General features: G+C 35.3%; 1 protein-coding gene across 4 annotated transcripts in view; it reads right to left on the bottom strand.

The window, feature by feature from the left end:
- Positions 1–22,713, bottom strand: part of LOC120346232 (FERM and PDZ domain-containing protein 2-like) — a 136,603-nt gene that overhangs the window by 28,932 nt on the left and 84,958 nt on the right. The window contains exons 2-10 of one of the 4 annotated variants that reach the window (XM_078114908.1): positions 20,422–20,548; positions 14,374–14,498; positions 12,008–12,141; positions 6,855–6,972; positions 6,489–6,568; positions 4,383–4,480; positions 3,841–4,019; positions 1,155–1,332; positions 836–962 (exon numbers count right to left, since the gene is read on the bottom strand). In XM_078114908.1, coding sequence (XP_077971034.1) covers positions 836–962; positions 1,155–1,332; positions 3,841–4,019; positions 4,383–4,480; positions 6,489–6,568; positions 6,855–6,972; positions 12,008–12,141; positions 14,374–14,498; positions 20,422–20,536 — 1,154 coding nt within the window. In that variant the 5' untranslated portion in view covers positions 20,537–20,548. Of the gene's footprint in view, positions 1–835; positions 963–1,154; positions 1,333–3,840; positions 4,020–4,382; positions 4,481–6,488; positions 6,569–6,854; positions 6,973–12,007; positions 12,142–14,373; positions 14,499–20,421; positions 20,962–22,713 lie in introns of those variants that run through there. The other 3 variants (XM_078114907.1, XM_078114909.1, XM_078114910.1) reach the window with 3 other exon arrangements.

Here is a 22,713-nt window from a genome sequence, read left to right as displayed (position 1 = left end):
ACTCGCAAAACCACTCTTGAAATAAGCACCAAAAATTTTGCAATGGTAAAGTATAGGAAGAATTTTACAGGGGTCAAAGGTCGGGGAAAGGTCTATAAATCACCTTATTCAGTCACAATCGCTTCTACTTGATGGCATCCGGAGCCATAAGGTTTTGCGAGGTTATACGGTGCGTGGCAGGTCGCGCCTATTAGTTGTCGCTTTTTACACATTGGGAGGGGGGGGGGTGGCGGGTTCGACATTATTTATCACTGGCCATAGCCTGACAGTCAAGTCAAGTAACTTTGACAAATTCCAAAATTTGGAATATCAGTTACAGAACAAGCTGACCCACCCATTTTGATCACATTATTTAAAAGGGAGGGGGGTTAGCAATGTTTAAAATCGCATTTTCAAACTTTGCATTGAATCCATGGCTTGGCTAAATCTAAAGAAACCATAGAGTACATGTGTGCAACCATTTTTTAAATAAAAAATAACTGTTTTATAAATGCACTGCTGGTTACATAATAGGCACTGGTCACATTAAGCATTTATCTGGTGTGAAATATGCAATGTATCCTGGGGGTAAAGTATTTGACAAGAGAATATGTTGACTTTGTTGAGAATGGATAGCAACTTCGTTTGGCAAAACGTTGGGATAACAAATTACATTCACATAGATTTTATTTTACATTGAGCACACATTTTTCATACAATTCTTGCCTGTTTATATAGGAAAGAGATATGGGGCTACTGTGGGAGAATTCTGATTTAAATCTCATTTTCATTCTGAATATTATTATAGTATTAGTAGGAAAATTACAAACGATAGCCTATGATATGAAAATATTACCTCATAGACTGAAAGTCTGGAGGAAGAAACTTCAGACGAAGAAAAAGATGAGGTTCTCCTACGAAATCGGATAATGAAATAACTTTTTGAATTGTTAATGTAGGATCCAAAAAACAATATTCTCCATCTAAAGAAAGTATGAAACATTACAAAGATATCTTGACAAGTTAATAACCTGAGGTTTAGAAGACTGCCTCTAATAATTTATGTATTTTTAATGTTTTAATAATACCACAAATAATGTGATGAAGGTGAGGTTTCAATTGCACATATTACTAAAATAAAGTAAATATATTCATAATATGATCATAGGAAATACCTTGAAAAACTGATAGACCAAAAAGTGAAGTATCACACGAAGATATCAAATGTGATACAGACATGCTCAGCAGGTAACCACATGATATTTTGTTGGGATTAATAGTAAAAATGACACTCTTCCCATTAAAACATTCAACTACTGCTTTCACAGTTAATTGAAAATTTCCTTTCTCCATCTAAAAAAATGAATGGAAAATAAAAGTGCCATAATATACATAATACACATTACTTTAGAGAGCATAACGGGTGAATAATGGTTGTTGAAATGTGGTAAGTATGCCTTTTCGAAATACCGCAAATATAATTTTTATTTATAATATTGTTATGAAAGAAGAATCACACAAATTTCTCAAAACTTTCCGTAACGATCGACTTGAAACCATCTTTTAGGTGATTCTGAATATTACGGTAAATTTAAGCAAGTACATTTGCAATTCCCCTCAAATATTATTAGATTTTTTTCAGCATAACGTATCTTCCAAAACATCACAATCAACCATATCTAGTATAACTGTGTCTACAGTTTTGAGATTATATGCATTATTATTATGATACATTATTTGTTGTGATTATTCAATTTTGGAGGTAGAGCTAGAATTGTTTTGGTCCTAAAAACTGGCATGTAAAATACCATCCCAGACTAACATCTGGCTGCATGATGATGAGTCATGAAGTCGAATGCATTGTTGTTACAGTTACTGGCCATTGTTCACTATTAGAGCACATTCTTGCAAAATCTGTGTCTCACAGGTTTGCGAAATCACCAAATTCAACCAAATACAAGGGTTCAATACACAAAAGGGTTCTGTCGTATTAACAGCCATTTTATTGCAACCAAAAATGTTAATTAAAAGCAAATGGCATTCCCCGGAATTCTGCTACATAATGTTATCTATTTATTCACGATAAATTAAACACAGACCAGGCACAACTGAGTGACATGAAACTATTTTTCTTTGTGTCTGATTTGCAATGGTATAATATTAACATTGAGATATATGTGAGCATAATTACTGGACAGAAATATTTTGCACCCAGGCTGTTTGCAGAACAACATTTGGCTGAAGTTGGTTGATTGAATACACAGGATGATATATCGCAGAAGGTACCGTAGTAATTATGTCAGGAAACGCATATTTCCATTTTCTTATGGCTGGGTTTTTCGGACGCGGTTGTGATTTGAAATAATTACGTTATTCTGTTATACAGAATATTTGTTCAATTAGCACAAATAACTAAAAAGTATTTTAATTTATTATCTCGTTGGCCAACATCAGGTTTTTCATGGAATTTTTGAGCATATTGTCTGCCTTATTGATGACTTCATTTAATTCATGTTTATTTTATTTATTGCACTTGTTTCAGTTTGTCATTGATTATGATTTATGATATGTTGCGTTTTCATTCATTTCAAATTCAGAACCTCCAAAATGCTCAAACAAATCCAATCAAATAATCAACTTACCAGAAAGGAAGTCAAATGAAGTTCGTTTCAGTGAACTCGAGTGTGATACAGGGGTCGTAACTCCTATTTTGGATTTACTAAATATGAGTATGGCTACCGCCGACTAATTTAACATAAGGCATGCAAAATATTCTCCGATGGTGTCTGACAAACCGTAGACTAATTTGAAATAGGGCATGCAAAATATTCTCCGACGACGTCTGACGAAAAGAGATTTTCCAACAAAATTATTCCACAATTATCATAATAGCCTAATACTGTTGCAGAGAAATTCAAAATGGTATTTATGGTGGTCGCAGATTGATTGTAAGGTATGTTTGATAACCTTCCTTATTATTACTACGCAACAACCATCAAAGTGTATCGAGTGTATGGTTTTAGATGATAAAGGGTGACTCCAACTACGTAATGACTATTAATTGAACAGCTACAGATCGATGGCATTTACAGAACGATCATTTTCTGACGATGCTAAATTGCCTTTTTTATTGTTTACTCTCTCGAAAACATCACTTTAATTATTGATTTCCGATAATAACTTTTAAGTTAGGTGTGAAGATAATATTGTTGATATCATGCCAACAGGCATGAGGAGATTGTGACATAGCTCTTTTCTCGAAAAATGAAGCAAGAGAAATATCCGGCAACCAGTTATGCATGGGACGAGTTACGCACAAAAAGTGACTAAAAGACTTTTTTCCGTTGTGTGTGCTTCATTTATATTCTATTACCATATAATTCGATTATTTTCAAATTAAACGCAAAACGACAGGAATAATTTGGCAGTCTATTGGACAGCCCAAGTTATAATCTCATTTTAACAGGTCTTTTTGAGTACCTATTATATTCAAAAGAGTTAAACCGAAAGCTAGGGCACCTAACTTGTTAAAATCGGCCAGGGCACTTTCACACTTTTTTTTAACTGCAGGGCACCTTCGCACTCATAATTTCCTCAGAGTGAACACTGGTTACAGAGGAAACAGATTTAAGACACATACAATATCTTTGAAGAAAGCAAAAATGAGAGCAAGAATAAAAATTAATATCCTATTGAATGTAGAAAATGTAGGCTACATGACAATATCAAAATATGGATCAAGTGTGAAAAAAAGCTTTCACATAAAAACACCACTTTTCTGTGAATAAAATATTTAGTCAATAAATGGTTGTCCATTCCCCAAGCGTCAAGCAAACCAAAACAAAAATAGAAGTAACATACACATAAATTCATTTGCAATGGAGGGTCATCACTTCTAAAAACAGACTCAGGTTTTCGTTGAGACACTGTTTTCACTGGAACTGTACGATGTAGTATATGGTGTGAACTATTTTTCGCATCTCTTTGCCTGGGGATAGATGTAGACGATGTAATGCTTGTATTCAATTTCCTGGAGTTATCTGCGAAAAAAGGTTCAACATCAACTTCATCATCATGTGAAAATTTTCAAAATAGAAGACAAGGCTATCAAATTACAAGCAAATCAGTAAGCAAGCAAACAATTACATATTTATAGTTTAAAATCAGAAGTACTATCATTATCAAGGATTTGTTCAGCTAGTATTGAAACTCATATATAGCCTATTTTATAGATATTTGTACAAACAAAACCATCCAGCCAATGCGTGAATGTAAAACAAACTATATAATTACAAAATCAAAACAAACTCGAACAAACATTAATTAATAACAGCTTAAAATCAAAATTATAATACACAGAATTTGTCTTTATATCATGCAGTGTCAAAAATCAAGACAATCACTTAATGATTCTTTGTGCGTTGATGAATTTCTTCGTGAATCTCCACTCAATTGACGTTTCACTGATTTGTTGGTATGTTCACTAGGTGATAAATTTGATCTTGCAGGCAAATTAAAAAGGTATTATTTAAACATGCAAAGTGATTGATTAAAAGATATTATCTAAACAGAATATTTCAAGAAGTCATTTGAATTTGAACATTAATTTTTTATATGATGCTTATGTATGCCTTTTGCTTCGATAGAAGTCTGCCAAATCAATTTTATATCAAAAGAAAAGACTAATATCTTATGGTGCATAATACTCAAATAAAAACTAATGAAATAAATGTTTTGGCAAATTGTAAAGCAAAATCTTTTATACTTCAAATTTCTTGAATAGCCTATTGGTTTTGTTTTAGGCTTTAGGACAGTGGTTCTCAACCTTTTACTGACCGTGTACCACTTTACTGTTCTTTACTATGGCCGCGTACCACCGACAAATCTTCTTTTTTGGCGTGGGGAAAAAGACACAAGAAACGTGCTATGGAAGTATTTTATAATGTGGCACTACATCTTTTGTGGCGTAACACGCAAAACGGACAGAAACGTGCCCATATCGCTTCATTTAAGGTGGGCAATAGCGGGCGAGGGCGATCTCTAATGACAAGGACTGATAGCGCACCAGCACTATGGACGTTTCCCCGACCATTGACCCCGGAAAAATTACCCCTATACTTCACTATTGCAAACTTTATGCTTATTCTGAGAGTGTTTTGGTGTGATGGCGCATATAAACTGGTTTACGTGTTTGAAACCATCATTTTTAATAAAATTAATCAACCATGTGTCGTTTGCAGGTACTGATATAGCTACTGATATAGCTACTGATAAGCTGAAGTTAAGCCTTGTCCATCGCAGCATTTGCGAGATTCAATTTTGATCACTGCAACTAAAGTAAAGCTCGCGGAAGATATAATGACAATTAATTCACAATTTTTTTCTTAAAACACAACAGAAAACTGGCAAATATTACTTGAAACTACAAAAACGAGGCAATGTTTGCAACCATGCTTGAATATCTGTTTGAGCGACAGAAGTCTGAGAGGCTGGGTGCAGAAATTGCAAACGTCACGTTTTGCGTGGCGCATTATTCGGTGTTCGTTAAAAATGTTCGAATATTGGGATTATAAAATAGGATTTTGTCCGCTACTAATCACGGCGCATGTAAATATTCATTGAATGGCAATAAAAAATCAACTTTATTGACAATAAATTCCAAGTAATAGTTTCACATTTCATGCATTTGATCGGCACTTCATGCGAGCGTGTGTTTGTACATATTTTAATCGATCATGACGCTACTGACATCTTCGAGTTATAGTTCTCTCTAAAATTGATTTTCAAGATTTTAATGTTTTGTTTTTAAATGCGGGTACCCGCTGACTATGAATTAATGATCGATGTTTGAAATAGGTAAAATATTCACCAAACACCGCCAGGCAAAGAGAGGCGGACTACACGTTACTGAACTGATTTCTCTGTGAGCAACAAATAATTTTTAGTTTATTAAACGCTTTACGTCGTCGTGAATTGCACTTTCATTGCAATGTTTTGATTTTACCGTACCCCCCGGCCCCCGCTGGAAAAATCCTGGTTGCGTCATTATTGACTTATTGCTGATTGGTTATAGATACGTAAATAATCAAGGAAACTGATGCTTGGGGGAACATCCATGAACGCTGTTCAGCGAATACATACAATATGGAAGATAAAGCGTTGCCGGCATATTTTAGCCAACTGAAAGGTGAACTATTGCAATAATTCAAATCTGCTCGCGTACCACTTGAAAAGCTCCTGCGTACCACTAGTGGTACGCGTACCACAGGTTGAGAACCACTGCTTTAGGAGAATCCCTAAAATTTGTAAATTCGCCAGGAATGAAAAGAAAAGTATCTAGAACATACAATATTACCCTAATGCACGGAAGAACATTCAAATATTTAGAAAATTCCTATCCTTTCTCAGTATAAATGACCATCTACTTTGAGTCCAAATGTGAGTTCTCAGAATCTAATTGATTGATAGCAGCCATGTGAAACGAAAAATAAATTATAACAAATACTCACTGTACAGGGCCAATCAATGTTTCTGGGTATCTGTGAAATAGACCTTGCTGCAAAGTATTTTGTACAGGCATACAGGGATGCTGAAGAAAAATTGCAACCAATGAATAATAGTGACTTAGTCTAATAAATTGTTTCTAAAAAGTCTGATACAACTATTGTATTAATGAAATTAGGAACAAATAAACAAATCAAAAGAATTGAATATTGATATTGAATGAACCAAATCCTTGATAAAATTATTATACAGAATAGTCAATATTTACCGATAACTTAATTTGCAATATTCCAAGTTTTTTTCATATTTTTCATACTTGCTATCTCAGCAATACTTTGCTGAAAATCTGTATATTATTCATAAGTATTTACCATTTCAGTATAGCCAGTCGAACCGAGTACACTATTGTACATCTTTACCAAGCAATCTGTAGCTGAACGCTCGATTGAATCTGAAGAAGTATGGCTCTTTATGACATGCTGTAGTAATCTGGGAAAAAGAATCAGTGAATAAGAAAGTAGCTCCATGCCAGCAACACTTTCCACCAGTGTTCACTATCAGGGCACTTTTTTGCGAAAATTGCGAAGCACTTTTTTTTAGGGACTGCGAAATAGCACTTTTTCCCGATTTTGAAGAGAAATAGCACTTTTTTCCCATTTTGAATAAAATAAAAATTCAAAAGTTAATAAATATTTTCGAGTATTAAGTTGACAAATAAGTAACATACTAGTACTTTTGTAACTCAATTCTGCATATCATAACGATATTTACCGGAATTCTAACCTATGAGATGCAGACATAGGAGATAAAGCTTTTGCATTAACGGCAAAATTCTTTTTTATAATATGATTATTATACAAGCACACAGATTCCGCTTCTCCCGCAAAAACGCTCCCGGTGTCTTTAAAACCAGATGTTGGAATACTACGCAGTGCGTTTCTTTGAACGAGAGTGGTCATGTGACTATCAATGATATCTATGAATTCAAAATGACTATAAAAGTGTTAGTAAAGTGTTATAGTCACTTTGGATGAATTGTGACCAAAGTGCACGATTTTCAAATCAGACGAAACTTTTAGCAGCATGTCACAGATTTGCAAAATCACCAAATTCACAAAATTCCATTAAGTGACATTTTATTGTAATCACAATGTTGAAAGCACGTGGCATTTTCCGGAATTTTGCGATATTTACACAACTATTTCTCATTGATATGCGAGTACGGGTGTGCAAAATTCAATATTTTTTTGAATCGAATATTTTTAACGAGTACCGAATAACAAATATTTTTGGAACGTCGGTGGAAACATTAAAAAATCGGCAACAAAGCCTTTTTTTATTGGTTAATTCCGTTGTAATCGCTAATTGTTCTTGTCACCGATCGTTTTGGCGGCGATATCCAGGATTTGGTAATTTATATTCCCGCCCTCTCTTTTGTACAAATATGAATTCTTGCGGATCGGCGGACATCGAAGTTTTATATTTCGGGTTTACCTGTTCGCTTACATCGGCAACAGCTGTTGAGGACATTGAGGACTCAAATTAACATTTGCATTGGCTTTAATATACCGTGATGCAGATATTTATTAAGACGATAATTAACTTTCTCATGTTTTACTATGGTGATAAACTTCGCAAATCTGAAATTGTGCCAATCCTGAATGTTGATTTAAAATAGTGATTGAATAATTCGGCAATAAAGGCATTTCTGCGTGGTCATAAGACGAGATGACGTTAATGAACAGCACTTCTTTTACAGGATATTTAACGTATGCGACTTAATGTTAAAAAGATTGGGCTCGAGTGCCTTTTTTTTCGAGTGCTCGAGTGCCTAATAGAGGTCAGGCGCTAATTGTAACTAATTCCCTCAAGTTCCAACGTGTTTTCAACAAAACAATACCCGGCGATAATTATAGCTAAAATGTTACCGAGCAATTCACAATTTTATTTATGGAATTTGCAAATTCACCAGTTTCTTGACGATTTTGATAATGTCACACCCTAATTATTAGTGCAAAAAATACTCCCCTTCTTCCGCGGTGGTTTGACGGGTTCTTTGTTCCATTCTTCAGAAAGTTCTGACACGGGGGGATATAGAATACTGAATCTGGTGGGTTGAATCCCTGTCGACTTACTGGCGATTTTCCGTTTTGGAATGCGTGAAACATTCTCTATTTTAAATTAAATGACGATTCGCGGGCTAGAGTTCTCCCCGAAAATGATGTTTACCAGACGTTAGTTAGACGATAGATAAAACATTAGATTAATACGTTTCATGACGCCCCGTTTTCGAAAATACAAAGTTATATCGCGAAAAATGCGTTTTGATACATTTGGAATAAAACATCATTTAGGTGAATTCGGATCATATTTTACTCTTCATGACACCCGGTATCCGAGAATACAGTTGTATCGCGAAAAATGTGTTTTGTTACATTTCAAATAAAACATTTTTGCGATTAATTTAGATCATATTTTACTTTTCACGACACCCGTTTCCGAAAATACCAGGTTATATCGCGAAAATGTGTTTTGTTACATTTAAAATAAAACATTTTTGCGATTAATTTAGATCATCTTTTACTTTTCAGGACACCCGTTTTCGAAAATACAAGGTTATATCGCAAAATGTGTTTTGTTACATTTAAAATATTATTTGTATAACGATAATAACTGAAAATTAAGATTTTGCAATAGAAGTGAATTTGTCTCAAGATGGTATTTTACGATTCTTGTCCACAGAAAATAAACACGCTCACATGCTTGGTTATAATTGATATTCGTTTAATTTATTTTACACTATTAATAAACGCGCCACACCAAGTGCGGCCATATAAATTGCAGTCGTATCGGTATGGACTGTATGTTTTTGGCGCTCTCACATTAATAATAATTTCCAACAAAACAATACCCCGACGGTCATTAAAGCTAAAGCTGAATTCGTTACCGAGTAATTCACAATTTTATTTACGGAATTTGCAATTTCAAGATCTCACTTGACGATTTTGATGATGTCATGCCCTAATTATTACTGCTTAAATGCCTCAAAATACAACAAATGTAATCATTTTCGACGATAACAGGCGCAACAATTCGTAAACGAGGAGCCGTTATAACGAAATTCGCGATTGATTTTACCTCTCTCTTGTTTACAATTTTAACATCCCGCCGGCCATGTATGGTCGAATAAAACGTTCACATATTCGAAACATGACTTGGCCAAGGATGGAAGGGATCACTGAAGAGCCAATATAAAGTACATATGCGGGGGTATGATATTAATATCGAGAATATTTGTGAGCATATCACAGGACGGAAATATTTTGCACCCGGCTGTTTGTTGGCAGAACAACGATACGCTAAAGTTAATTGATCGAATACAGGGAAGTATTTATTTATCATCTCACTTGCGAACATCGAGGTTTTGACGGAATTGTACGATCATGTTGTCTTTCTTAAATAATACCTTTTTCAATAAATGTTCATTTTACTTTTGCGTCTTTATTATATGTCGGGTTTTCATTTATTTTAAATTCGAAATTGTCCGAAATACTCCAACAGGTGTATAAGTACAATAATCATAATAATAGTACTTACCAGGGAAGTTTAATACACACGATGTGTTAAGGGCGTCGTAACTCCCGTTTTTTTAATTTGATTGTTTTACATTCTGCTTAAAAAACAACGTCGTTTTGCAGTCATCTAACGTAACTCTCGCGACCAAATCTTTTTTGTTTTGTATGACATCGTCTTGGCGCAATTTATTGCCGACTGAATTTTAATTGTGTTTTAGGATAAGTTATTTTCTGTTTGTTGGTTTCTAAACTTTACAAACTTGGGTAGCAATTACTATTAATGTGAGATTTGTGCTTATGAACGATTGAATATCGCGACTGGATTTCCGATATCTGAGAATGCGTACTTCTCTTTCAACATTAATTTTCAGGATATCAGCGTTCATGTGGTCGAATAAAAATTATTTATCAAATGGATTGGTATTTCGAGACACTCTTAAAATTATTTGGGATCCACTATCATATCATTCGTTTATTTTTTATATTCATGTTTTTTTCAAGAATCACCCTCGTTATATTTCGTGTACCTTAGCAAAAGAAAACTCGTTGGTGTCATCGTTCCTATTAGTGTAATTGAAATATATGGAAACCTCGCAAGTGGCGTTGTGATGCGAATATTTGATACTAGGTCAGCTGCATTACAAAGAGTGCTATTTATGAATGCTGAAAGTACATGGCATTACTAAACATTTTGCCAATATATGATGTTTTCTGCCCGATTTAAACTAACTCGCACGCAAACCAAGGCATGTCGACATTTAAAAATTACTTGTCTTTAGGTAAGCTCTGAAATAGTATAATATAGGATTTTCAAAGTGATCTTGTGTAATATTTTCGTGAAAAAAGTTTGAAAGGAAAGTAGGTCAACCTATCTCCTAAAACAGGGGAGTATCCTGCGCAATATTTCGGAGGGAACATAGATTAACCTATCTTTTAACACAGCGGGTGGCGACTTTCAAAGTGGTTCAAAATCACAAATTAATAATTATCAGATTAGGTTTAGGGATAAATCGAAAAGTTGAATTTCCAGCGCACGTGCACACCTAACCCTAATTAGTTGATTGCTATTTATATTTTGGGGGGGGGGAGAGAATTATTTTGCAGGGATTTGTACAAATGATCCACCCTATAACTGATATGGTTTCCAGCCAGCATGTATCAATCGTTGTCTGTTAGATGGAAGGAGTAACAAATGTGAAAGCCTTTGCTGTTCACGTGAGTAAGCAACTGACACCCTGATACATTGCATGAAAGTTTTGTCCGCGGCAGGTGTTAGCAGATGTCCTTTCGTTGCCGATGAATTCGCTTGTTTTAATTAAACATGAATTCGCTTAAAGGGAACTGGGTTAACGGAAAGGCTTCTCTTTAGTTCATAATATTAACCGGAGGAGCGCTTTTTCGAGTATCTATGCCTTTTAAATGGGTTATATGAAAGGCTAGGGCACCTAACTTGTTAATATCGGCAAAAGCACTTTCGCACTTTTTTTTTCGACTGCGAAGCATTTTCGCACTCATAATTCGCTTAGAGTTAACACTGCTTTCCACCACATATGATTACTATAAAATGAGAATCCCTTTTTAATTCAGGAAATGATTAAAAATTGATAAGCAATCATAAAAAGACTAAAAAATATGATTGGTAATTGGCTTGATTTTGGATAACTAAATATTTCACTTGAAGCGCCCCAGCAATACAAATAAGGAAAACAGATTTTGTGTGAATGATTACTGATTGTCAATGTGATAAATTGAAGGTACGACTATGATTGTAAATTTGAGAGATTTAATTTGATTTTGAATGTTCAAAATGGGTCTGATTAACTGCATAATATATTCAAATTAAATTCAAATAGTGTGCTCATATGTTACTTTCAAGTGGGTTTTTTCACTTAAGTTAAGCAAATTTTACATAAAAAAAATGAAACAGTATAAATAGGATTCAAGCTCACTGTAAATCAGCATTCTCTGAAGTGATTGCATTCAGGGAAGACTGCAATTCAACAGAAACATTCAGATATTTTCCCCTTGGCATTCCATACTGTAGACACCATAACATGGTCATTCCAAGACTGTAAGTCAGTACCTTAAATAATTGTCACGAATATGTTAATAATAGAAATTTCAAATTAAATAGGATAGGATAGCTGGATAGGTTTTACATATTTATCCCGAGGGAGAGGAAGTCAGATAAGACGGCTCAATCATATGGCGAACCACGGCCTCTCGTCCGGTTACCAGTCCAGGTCGGGTATGGGATTAGTTAGCTAGTTATTTGTTTTCGGAAGCATGGACTTGCTGGAAGCCGTAATCGACCAGCGGTTATGTGAACCGTGAACCACACTACGGCGGCGAGAAGTCCAGCAATCAACTTGCACATGATCATCCCCGCATGGGATTCGAACCTGCGAACCCACGAAGGGTAATCTGAGATGCGGTGGCGAGCGTATTCCTAACGCTTAGCACGATGCGCCACACCGCCGAGCCAATAAAAATTTAAATTTTGAAATTGAAAGTGCAAATGTTATCCTAAAAGTTGAACAGGATTTGAACAGAGTACAATAGAGGGCAGATTTTATGCACTGCATTTAGGGACCGACAATGATGAAATTAGTAGAGAAACATAATATTATACACTATAGGCTACCAAAAAAATTTAAATTATATTTAAAATCATCGTACCAAAAAAATAATTAAGCAGTTACAAATAGATGTCAACAACTAATTTTTTTTATTTGATTTCTGTACACCTGGATATTGTTGAAACCGATTAGGCAATTTGCTATTATTAAAATCATCAGCCTATATAAAAAAATAAACAAGCAGTTACAAATAGGTAAACAATAACAATATGCTAAATATAATCAACAAAACATTTATTTTTTTATTCCATATCTGTATACCTGGATATTGTGGAAACTACTTGCCTCTGAATCAGAGGCACAGCCAGGATTTTTTATTAAGGGGGGTGGGGGGTGCGTGAAATTGAAAAAGTGCGCCAATAGTGCAACTCATGACATCGTAAGGCGTTTAAAAGAACTGAACAATGTACATCATTCAAAGCGAAAACTGTTGAATAAATTCCTGACTTTTGCGTAACCTCCCTTTGCCAGACGTCGTTAGATAAATATTCTCCTTGACATATTTTAATCATACTAATTGTTGACCAATAATCCAAAGGCTGGCTGTATTTAGAAATAAAACGATGAAATCATAAAATTTATTTTGAGACAGAGGTACAACTAGTGAATGTCAGTGGCATTATAATCTTCTAAATACATAATAATGAACAAGCTCACATGTAGCATCGATTGTATGGCAATACATGGAATGCAAAACTGTTAATTGTTAAAATTTAATGTTGATCAAGTCAATTTTTTTATTGCCATCCAAAAACATATTGACTGTACATGTGCCATGATTAGTGGGTGGCAAAAGCGAATTTTCAATCTCATAATTCAATATTTTTAACAAACAGTCTAATAACGAATATTTTGCATAGGATTGATATCACAGTTCCAATTTCAAGCGAACAATATCACCATTACCGTCCCTGGGATACGGATATTTATGAAGCTAATAGTTGACTTTTTTATGCTTTGGCTTTTCTTTCCAGTCTTTGTTATTTTTGTAATAAACAGTGACTCTCTTACGATAAAATGACATTGTGGTTTGTTCTATAAGCAAACGGTAGAACACTCTTATGAAGAACATTTTCAAGTGGGGAGGGATTACAACCTCCGTTACACCCCCTCCACAAGGGTTTTTCCACATAGCCCTCCAATAGACGGACAGAAAAATTGCTTTCCTGTGGGACAGTTTAGCACTAATATGCACTCATAATTTTATATAGTTAGAACCAGGTCATGTTGAGGTAGAATCATACTCACAGAATTAACTATTCTTGTTAACCAGAAAGGGGGAATTTGGAGTTTCAATATCAGGCATAAATAGGGACTGCTTCATCTCACTTTGGCGCCGAGTACATTATAAAATATCAACACAGTCATAAAGTTAACAAAGATTTTTTTTAAAACGAATCATGCAAAAAACAAAGCAGACTTTAGAAAAAATAAATTATCGGTAGGCATAGCCGCTCAATAAGAAGGCCCCTCCAAAAACAGGCCAAAAAATTGGGTTCAGAAAAGCGACTTAATAGCCAGGAAATATGGTACGGTACCTACACAACTATTTACAGAAGACTACAGCCTTGACAATGTAGAAAACAAATTGTTATTCATGATTTGCATTTGTAGAAGAGTGATGATAAACTTTGTTAAGGGTTATGTAAAACTTAGTATAAGTGCTTTATACTTACATTCTTAAATGGATAATTCAAATTTATTTCTGAAAATGATTTGTTTGAAAAATCCATGAAAACTCCAGCTGATGGATGAATAAGAATGTTGTTTGGTGTTATGTTAACGTCTTCTTCAATGATAACTGCCAATAGAAAAATTAAATTCTGAAATTAGGCAGAACTCAGGAACTGTAAAACTGAATGTGACAGAACAGTAGGACAGTCAGACAAGGAAGGTAAGTCAGTAGGAAAGGCAAAGTCATGCGAGACATAGGCCTACTATAAAGCCTTTTTGCAATATTTTTAGCACTTGCAGATATTTTAATCGTTTATATCTTGTCTTGACTAAATTGCATCATATTGTGCTTATGCGACAACTTTTTTAAATTTATCAGCGACTAAAATACTAAAGACACACGATCAAACATGCGTCTATCTTAAACAATAGGAACAGACCAAAAAATACGTAATTTTTTTGAGAGTGAAATTCAAATGTGACAGATTTTCGCGTATTGCGATATAACTTTGTATTTCGGAAAATGGTGTACTTAAAATGGCGGCGATATCCTGGATTTGGTAATCTATATTCCCGCCCTTTCTCTTTTTTGCAAGTATGAATTCTTGCTGGTCGGTGGACATCAAAGTTTTATATTTCAGGTTTACATGTGCGTTCACAACTGCAACAGCTGTAAAGGATTAATTTCAAAACCCAAATTAACATATGCATTGGCTTTAATATTACCTATCAAGATTTGTAAATTTACCCTCCTAATTTTAAGCGAATCGTAGTATAATCATCGATACCGGGATGCAGATATTTATGACAATAATTACCTCTTTTATGCTTTTCTATGGTGTCTGAATTATTTTACAGATAAACCTCGCAAATCTGAGATTGTGCCAATCCTGAATGTTGATTTGAAATAGTGATTAAATAATTCGGCAATAAACGCATTTTTGCATGGTCATAAGACGAGATAACGTTAACAGACAGCACTTCTTAAAGGATTTTACATTTGCGACTTAATGCTAAAAAAGGGGCTCGAGTGCTTTTGTGCCTAATAGAGGGTCAGGCGCTAATTGTAACTAATTCCCTCAAGTTTCAACGTTTTTTTCAACAAAACAATACCCCGGCAATAATTATAGCTAAAATGTTAGTAATTCAGTAATTCACAATTTTATTTACGGAACTTGCAAATTCACCAGTTTCTTGACGATTTTGATAATGTCACGCCCTAATTATTAGTGCAGAAAATACTCAAAATATACCGAATGTAATCATTTCCGATGATAATAGGCGCAATTCGTGAACGAGACAGTGTGCGTTGTTACATCGAAATTCACGATTGATTTTACGCTCTACTCTTGTTCACGATTTCAACACTCCACCCGCCATGCATGCCAGTAGAAGGATTATGACCTGTCATTTCTTTTCTGGATATAGCTTGTACGTGTTAATATACCATGTGCGGTCTCTCGGAAGGGTCAATTTATCTTTTATTTTCAATAATCAATTTTATGTGCGGGTCATACATGGAACGACTAATGACATGCAGCCAATCATAAGGAATTTAAAATCTGGGATATTTATTTTGAATAGTCTTTTTATTTTAACGCTTCTAAAATTAGGGAGCTTTGTTTGTTCCTTTTTTGACAAAGTAGGGAATTGAAACAATACGAATATTTTGAATATTTTGCCCAGTCCTACATGCGAGGTTATGATATTAAATGCCGCGAATACTTGTGAGCATATCACTGGACGGAAATATTTTGCACCCCGCTGTTTGCAGAACAACGATTCACCAAAGTTGATTGATCGAATACACGACAAGTATTTATTTATCATCTCACTGGCAAACATCAGTGTTTTGACAGAATTGTTCGATCATGTTGTCCTTCTTAAATAATAACTTTCTCAATGAATGCTTATTTTACTTTTGTGAATTGATTATGAATGTTGATATTTCATTTATTTCAAATTCGAAATTGTCCAGAATACTCAAACGATGCGTAAGTATAATAATAATAGTATAGTGTAATCGAGTAACCAACTTACCCAAGGGGAAGTCTAATGAACTTGATGTGTTACGGCGTCGTAACCACCAATTTGTTTTGCTATTAAATTTGATTGTTTTACCTTCTGCTTAAAAGACAACCTCGTTTTACAGTCATCTAACATAACTCTCACGACCAAATCTTTTTGTTCTGTATGGCATCACCTTAGCGCAATTTATTACCAACTGAATTTTAATTGCGTTTTATGATAAGTTATTTTCTGTTAGTTGGCACTGATAACGAAGTGATCATCTCCTAAATGGGGAGAGGAGGGACTAATTCAATGCATATTCTTTCGAACGAGGAAGCGTGTTATACTAAAGTGATATCAGTGACGGATGTTATTTTGCACGTGTTTGTACAAATGACCCCTCTCCCTAGCTATGGCTGAGAGTAACTGATATCAATTCCTGCATGTAACAATCATTGTCTGTTAGATGGAAGGTGCCGCTGCTCGATAACCAGTATTGGATTCTCGCGTCTCCTTCACCCTGAAATATGGCCTATTTAATATTTAATTTATTGTAATTTGCATGTTTGTGCCTATTTTAAGTATGGTGAGAAATAAACTACTGGAGTAACACAAATGTGCAAGGCTTTGCTGTTCACGCGAAGAAGTACGCTTTGCAACTGACACGGGTGGTTGGTAGCACGAAAGTTTTGTTCGCGACAGGTGTGCTTAGCAGGTGTCCTTTGCGTACGGATGAATTCCCTTGTTTTATACAAGGATTTAAACGAAACATTCCGCTAACGGAAAGACTCCTCTTTTTAATTCGGAAGGAGCGTTTTTTCGAGTATCTATGCTGTTTCAAATGAGTTAAACAAAAGCTAGGGCACCTAATTTGTTAAAATCGGTAAAAGCACTTTCGCACTTTTTTTTCAACTGCGAAGCACTTTTGCACTCTTAATTTCCTTAGAGTTAACACTGCCCCGAAGGTTATTATGAGGTAGCTAAAATCGTTACTGAATAATTCACAATTTTATTTACTGAATTTGAAAACATTTTGATGTTGTAAATCGACGCTGTTGCTCTTATGTAAAAGATAAAATCAAATACAAGCGATCACGTGTATGATCAGAAAATCACGCTCTTTATCGTGAGAAGTTAGCATGGTTTGTAGGATTGTAGCTGTTGGAATTACCGACAAGTCAGCATAATATCATCTCGGCGCAAATGAGCCGATTTTTTGTTGCGATCTGAGTTATGCGAGTATAAGCCGGCCCCTTAGTTTGCCAACTGTTTTTTTGGGTTTTAAACTCAGCTTATATGCGAGAATATACAGGTTTTCCTGAGCCATTATTATTCAGTTCATGTCGAAAGTGCCGGTGGCTATTAAAATAATGGTGAGTACATATAGAAGTCAAGACAATACAGTAATCACTTTTGGAAGGGATCAAAAATTTACAAGATCATGCATTTTGCCGGGACAAAGCAGAGGTCTCTGCAATTGAACGCAAAGTTATTTGAAGAATTTTGACCAGTTGTATGTTAAAATGTACATCAATTTGTAGGAGTGGAAATGAATTTTTTGAAAATTTTATTAATCAATGTTGGCATAACATCGAATAAATTGTCGTACAACGAAGTTATAACAAACTTCAAAATTGAAGGTTTTTTTAATAGTTAAATTACCATAATATCGATAGTGAAACGAAACTTTTTATGTCCGTCAGTCTGTCCATACGTGTATTATAACAATTTGGACACCAACAATCAATAGTAAAATGAATGCATAGATCAAATTATTCTTGTATAAATTAGACAATTTAATCATGACATATGAATGCCTCGATGCGGCTTTGGATTGAATTATTCTTTAAATTATTTTGCTAATTTGATTCTCATTTTTCACCGATCTATACTGCCCTATGCGATTACACATATGTATTTCCGAACTATTTTTATTTAGTTCAACGTTGATAGTCCAGATGATGCTTATTAAAACAATGATTCGTAAATACAAAGGTCGGACCAGTCGGTAAATATAATAATTATTTTTGAAGAAGATCACATGGTTACAAAATTATACAAATTATGTTTTGATTTATAGGTGTCGAACTGATTATTTAATAAATTTTTGTGAATCCATGACATCGTTTAAATTGTCGCAATTTTGTCAAAACAAAGCATAAAATCAAAGTTTTTTTCTCAATAGTTAAACTAATATCGATAGTTAATAAACAAAACATTTTATGTCCATCAGTCTGTTCATATGTGTAATTATAACAATTGAACACAGCATCTTGGTTTTTTTTCAGAACTGCAACTTTCATATCCAAAGTTACCCTAGCACAAAGTTTCCCAAACTTTTTGGGCCGCGGACCCCTATTTTAGAATCCTAATTTTGACGGACCCCCACACAATCAATTTCAGTGCCTAACCAACGAGTAAAGATAATGTTTCATGTACAACACAACGCAAGCGACATTAATGTGATGAACTAGGTTGCTTTTCACTGCGCAATTTTTCGATACTCGGATCAATTTGTGACAAGCAAACCTATCGTTGCAAAAGGATTTTAATTGCCATTTCTGACAGCAATGGATATTCGTCCGCAACGCTCAACCAAAAATATGCAATTTCTCTTAAATTGAAATCAATCATTAAATATTGATCAGACTTTTTTCCTATCGTTGCGGACCCCCTGTGCAGATGTCACGGACCTCGACCCCAGTTTGGGAAACCCTGCTAGCAGACATCTCTCTCGTTTTCGGAACGGTAAAGTAGGGTTGCCAAAAAACGATTTAACATTGCGTATGAAACGCGCGACGCGAAATATGAATGATGTGAGGAGGGCAGTTGCCAGATTTAAGCAAAAAGTAAAGTTTAGCGCATTCGGTATTCTAGTAGAAACTTCCCAATAACTGCTCCCAATTTCAAATAAAATATTTAGAAAGAACATATTGTGAAATCATCTCGGACAAATTTAACTTGTCAAACATGGTTCAATCATGAAATTTACACTCTAATTCATGAATATCGGTATTCTACCCAAAAAATTTGTGCTTTACAATATCCTGCCCCACTTTTGAATAAAATATCCTAAAAGAACATATTTTGAAGTCATCTCGAACGAAGTTTTGAAAAAATTGTATGTCGGAAACAGGTAAAAATATTTTGCCAAACATGGGCCAAACAAGAAATTTACATCAAAATTCATGAATATCGGTATTCTACCCAAAAATTATGTACTTTGAGATTGCTGGATTAAATTATACTTGAATATATTACGCAAGTTTATCATGTGGGGCTTATAAATGCCTTGAGGCTCTGAGGGGGCATTGGATTAAATTATTCTTGTATAAATTACGCAAGTTTATCATGTGGGGCTTATAAATGCCTTGAGGCTCTGAGGGGGCATTGGATTAAATTATTCTTGTATAATTTAATTCATCTGATGCCGCATCGATACATTAGTCTACTTTTACTGTTTTAGTATGAATAGTTGGTTCCAAATTTAAATAAAATTGAGTGACAAGAGTGTCCAGACATCCCGGAAAGGAGGGGTGTCTGTTCATCGGTAAAATGGGTTTCTCTGAAACGAGACACTGTCGCTCGATCTGTAAAGTCAGGAAAGTGTGCCGTACTGATAGGATAGGATTTACATATTTATCCCAGGGGGAGAGGAAAGCCGATAAGACGGCTTATCCATATGGCGAACCACGGCCTCTCGTCTGGTTACCATTCCAAGTCGGGTATGGGATTAGTTATATTGTTTGTTTTCGGAAGCATGGACTTGGTGGTGGAGGAAGCCGTAACCGACCAGCGGTTACGTGAACCATCCAATGACGGCGAGGAGTCCAGCAATCCTCTCGCACATAACCATCCCTGCACGGGATTCGAACCTGCGAACCCACGCAGAGTAATTAGAGGTGCGGTGGCGAGCGTATTGCTAACGCTTAGCCCGTTGAGCCACACCGCCGCGCCTGATACTGATGAAGGGATGATGCTGTAGCTGTGTAGAGCACAGTCCTATATCAAACCCCTGCAATCACCTTTCGACTACTTACAATTTTTGAGTTGTTTTCCTATTTCATGTAGTAAAATCCAGATCTCCTTTTCAGTGAGAGCTGATCCACGAACTTCAACAACATCTGACAGATTCACAGACACATTCTTCCACATGGTGTACGGTCAAACGGTATCAGTACAGTACTCTCCGATAAAACGGCTTAATCATATGTCCAACCAAGAAATCACGAAGTTGCTCAAAACCAAAGTGACTATAGTCACTTTGCTCAAAACGCTGTAATGGGATATCGTAAGCGTTCCTTGGTGACAATCGGTGAGTCCAGTCGCTTGTGTTCCGTGTTTATTTAGAGCTCTGCGTAACGATCCCGATACCAGAAAGGTCGCTGACGTATTGAGTTTGTTAACATATCTGCAGGCGCCATTACGGGAGACCGTCGCTATACTTTGCCAAGCTTTATTACTTATCGATTTTAATCGGTAAGTATGTTGATAGGTATTTGTCTGTTAGATGCATGCGATATCTCACGAAAGCGAAATTGAATCTGCTCCCGATTTTTTATGTGCATTCATCATATGTCGGACCAGAAGCCTATTGATTTTGGATGAATTATGTCGTACTAATTTATTAATTAATTAGTAATTGGACACAAGGTGTCACTATGAAGTAAGAGCGCTGTTTTGGGGATCCCCTAACTTTCGATCGATAAGTCTTCGGTCTCTGACCGATATTCTCGTTTTCGTGATTGTGACGTTCCAATGACGTCATTTTTGATGACGTAATCAGGTGGGGTCATGAATAATATATATATCTAAAAACTGTTACGCCATGTCCGGTAGATAGATACTGTACCTTATTTTCCGCGAATAAGTCGCTTTTCTATACCATAATTTTCGGCCTGATTTTGGGGGATTCGTCTGACTAGGCGGTTCTTCCTTCAAGAAATCTCTCATTGATACCAGTTAGTGGGCAATTTTTTCTTATAATTATAGAAGCACTGGAATATATAGGGAAAGACCAGCCACGAAACGAAGATGCTAGAAGAGATGCAAACAATAATATGCAATAGCTAGAATTCGTTTTCATGTTATCGTTTTGGAATGAATTTTCACAGAATAATTCAAAACAAACATGTGCAGATCTGTATGTATTATTATGTGAAATTTCACGAGATGAATTTGAACGATGTGAAGCAGCTACAAAATAAACCAGATGTGGATTGCAAGGCAGTTACAATTCGTAAACGTTTCGGAAATAATGTACTCACTGATGGAGATGCAGCAGACTTATATTTGAATGCCAGAGATAAATTTCATATCACTTTATTTTTCGCGATTTGACAACTTTGTAACTGGTATGAAGAAAAGAGGATAGGCATAAAGTAAAATTGCAGAGATATGATTTTACTTAATGATGTACCGCTACAACCAAATGTCTCTTTATCTGTTGACAAGGACGGGTATCAGCAGTGTGCACATTGATGCTTACTCAAAAAAATTGAACAGTAATTTCTCAACTGTGCTCCAGCAGTTTCATCCATATGTGCTCTCTAGCTAGCTCTTTGTTAGTTTTGTTTTTATTTCAACGTATTTTAACTTCCGTGTGGTTTGTAATGTACAACATGTGTTACGTTGGTTTAGTTATAGTCCGGCAGATAATGGGCCTTTTTGGGGCCATCATTGTTTTCAGACATAAGTTTTTTTTATTTGTGATCATTCATCTTGGGGTCATTGCCCATCATTTCTACATGGGTGTGGAGTTTGTAGCCTTGAGCAATTTTTTTTACGGCTAGATATTCGTATTCGTTTTTTTCGTTAAATCTGTGCACCATATTGGCGCACAACCTGAACTCTAACCTGGTACACATACTATGGTCAGGTTGTGCGCCAACTTGATGCACCCTGCCATAAACTAAAAGAGGCGACCGTGCTCCTCTTGCCTGTTGTCATGCTGTCCCTCGAATTCAGCTACAACAAAAAATTCACGAAAACGTTTCACGTTTTAGATTTTATTAATATTCTCGACAATGAATGATATACAGGTGGTAGAATACGGGTAAATAAAATGGTTATTCCAACAACATGATCAGGTTTTGCAACTCACGACCAATATTTTGTATGTAACTTTGTTTGACAGAGCCCCATGAGATCTAACTACAAATATCAAAAAGTGAGGCCAAAAAAGTTACACTACAACATAGTCAAATGTGCTGTATTTACGATAGATAACAGTTTTACCGAAAGGCATTACATGGAAAATGGTAAAATCAAGATCAATTCAGCAATATCCACTTAGGACTTGGTGACATGTATCTGTTGATGATTTTATGTGT

This window comes from Styela clava, chromosome 8, assembly GCF_964204865.1.
Source record: "Styela clava chromosome 8, kaStyClav1.hap1.2, whole genome shotgun sequence".
Lineage (NCBI taxonomy): Eukaryota > Metazoa > Chordata > Ascidiacea > Stolidobranchia > Styelidae > Styela > Styela clava.
Note: the sequence above shows the minus strand (reverse complement) of the source record. Positions and strands in the feature narration are given on the sequence as shown.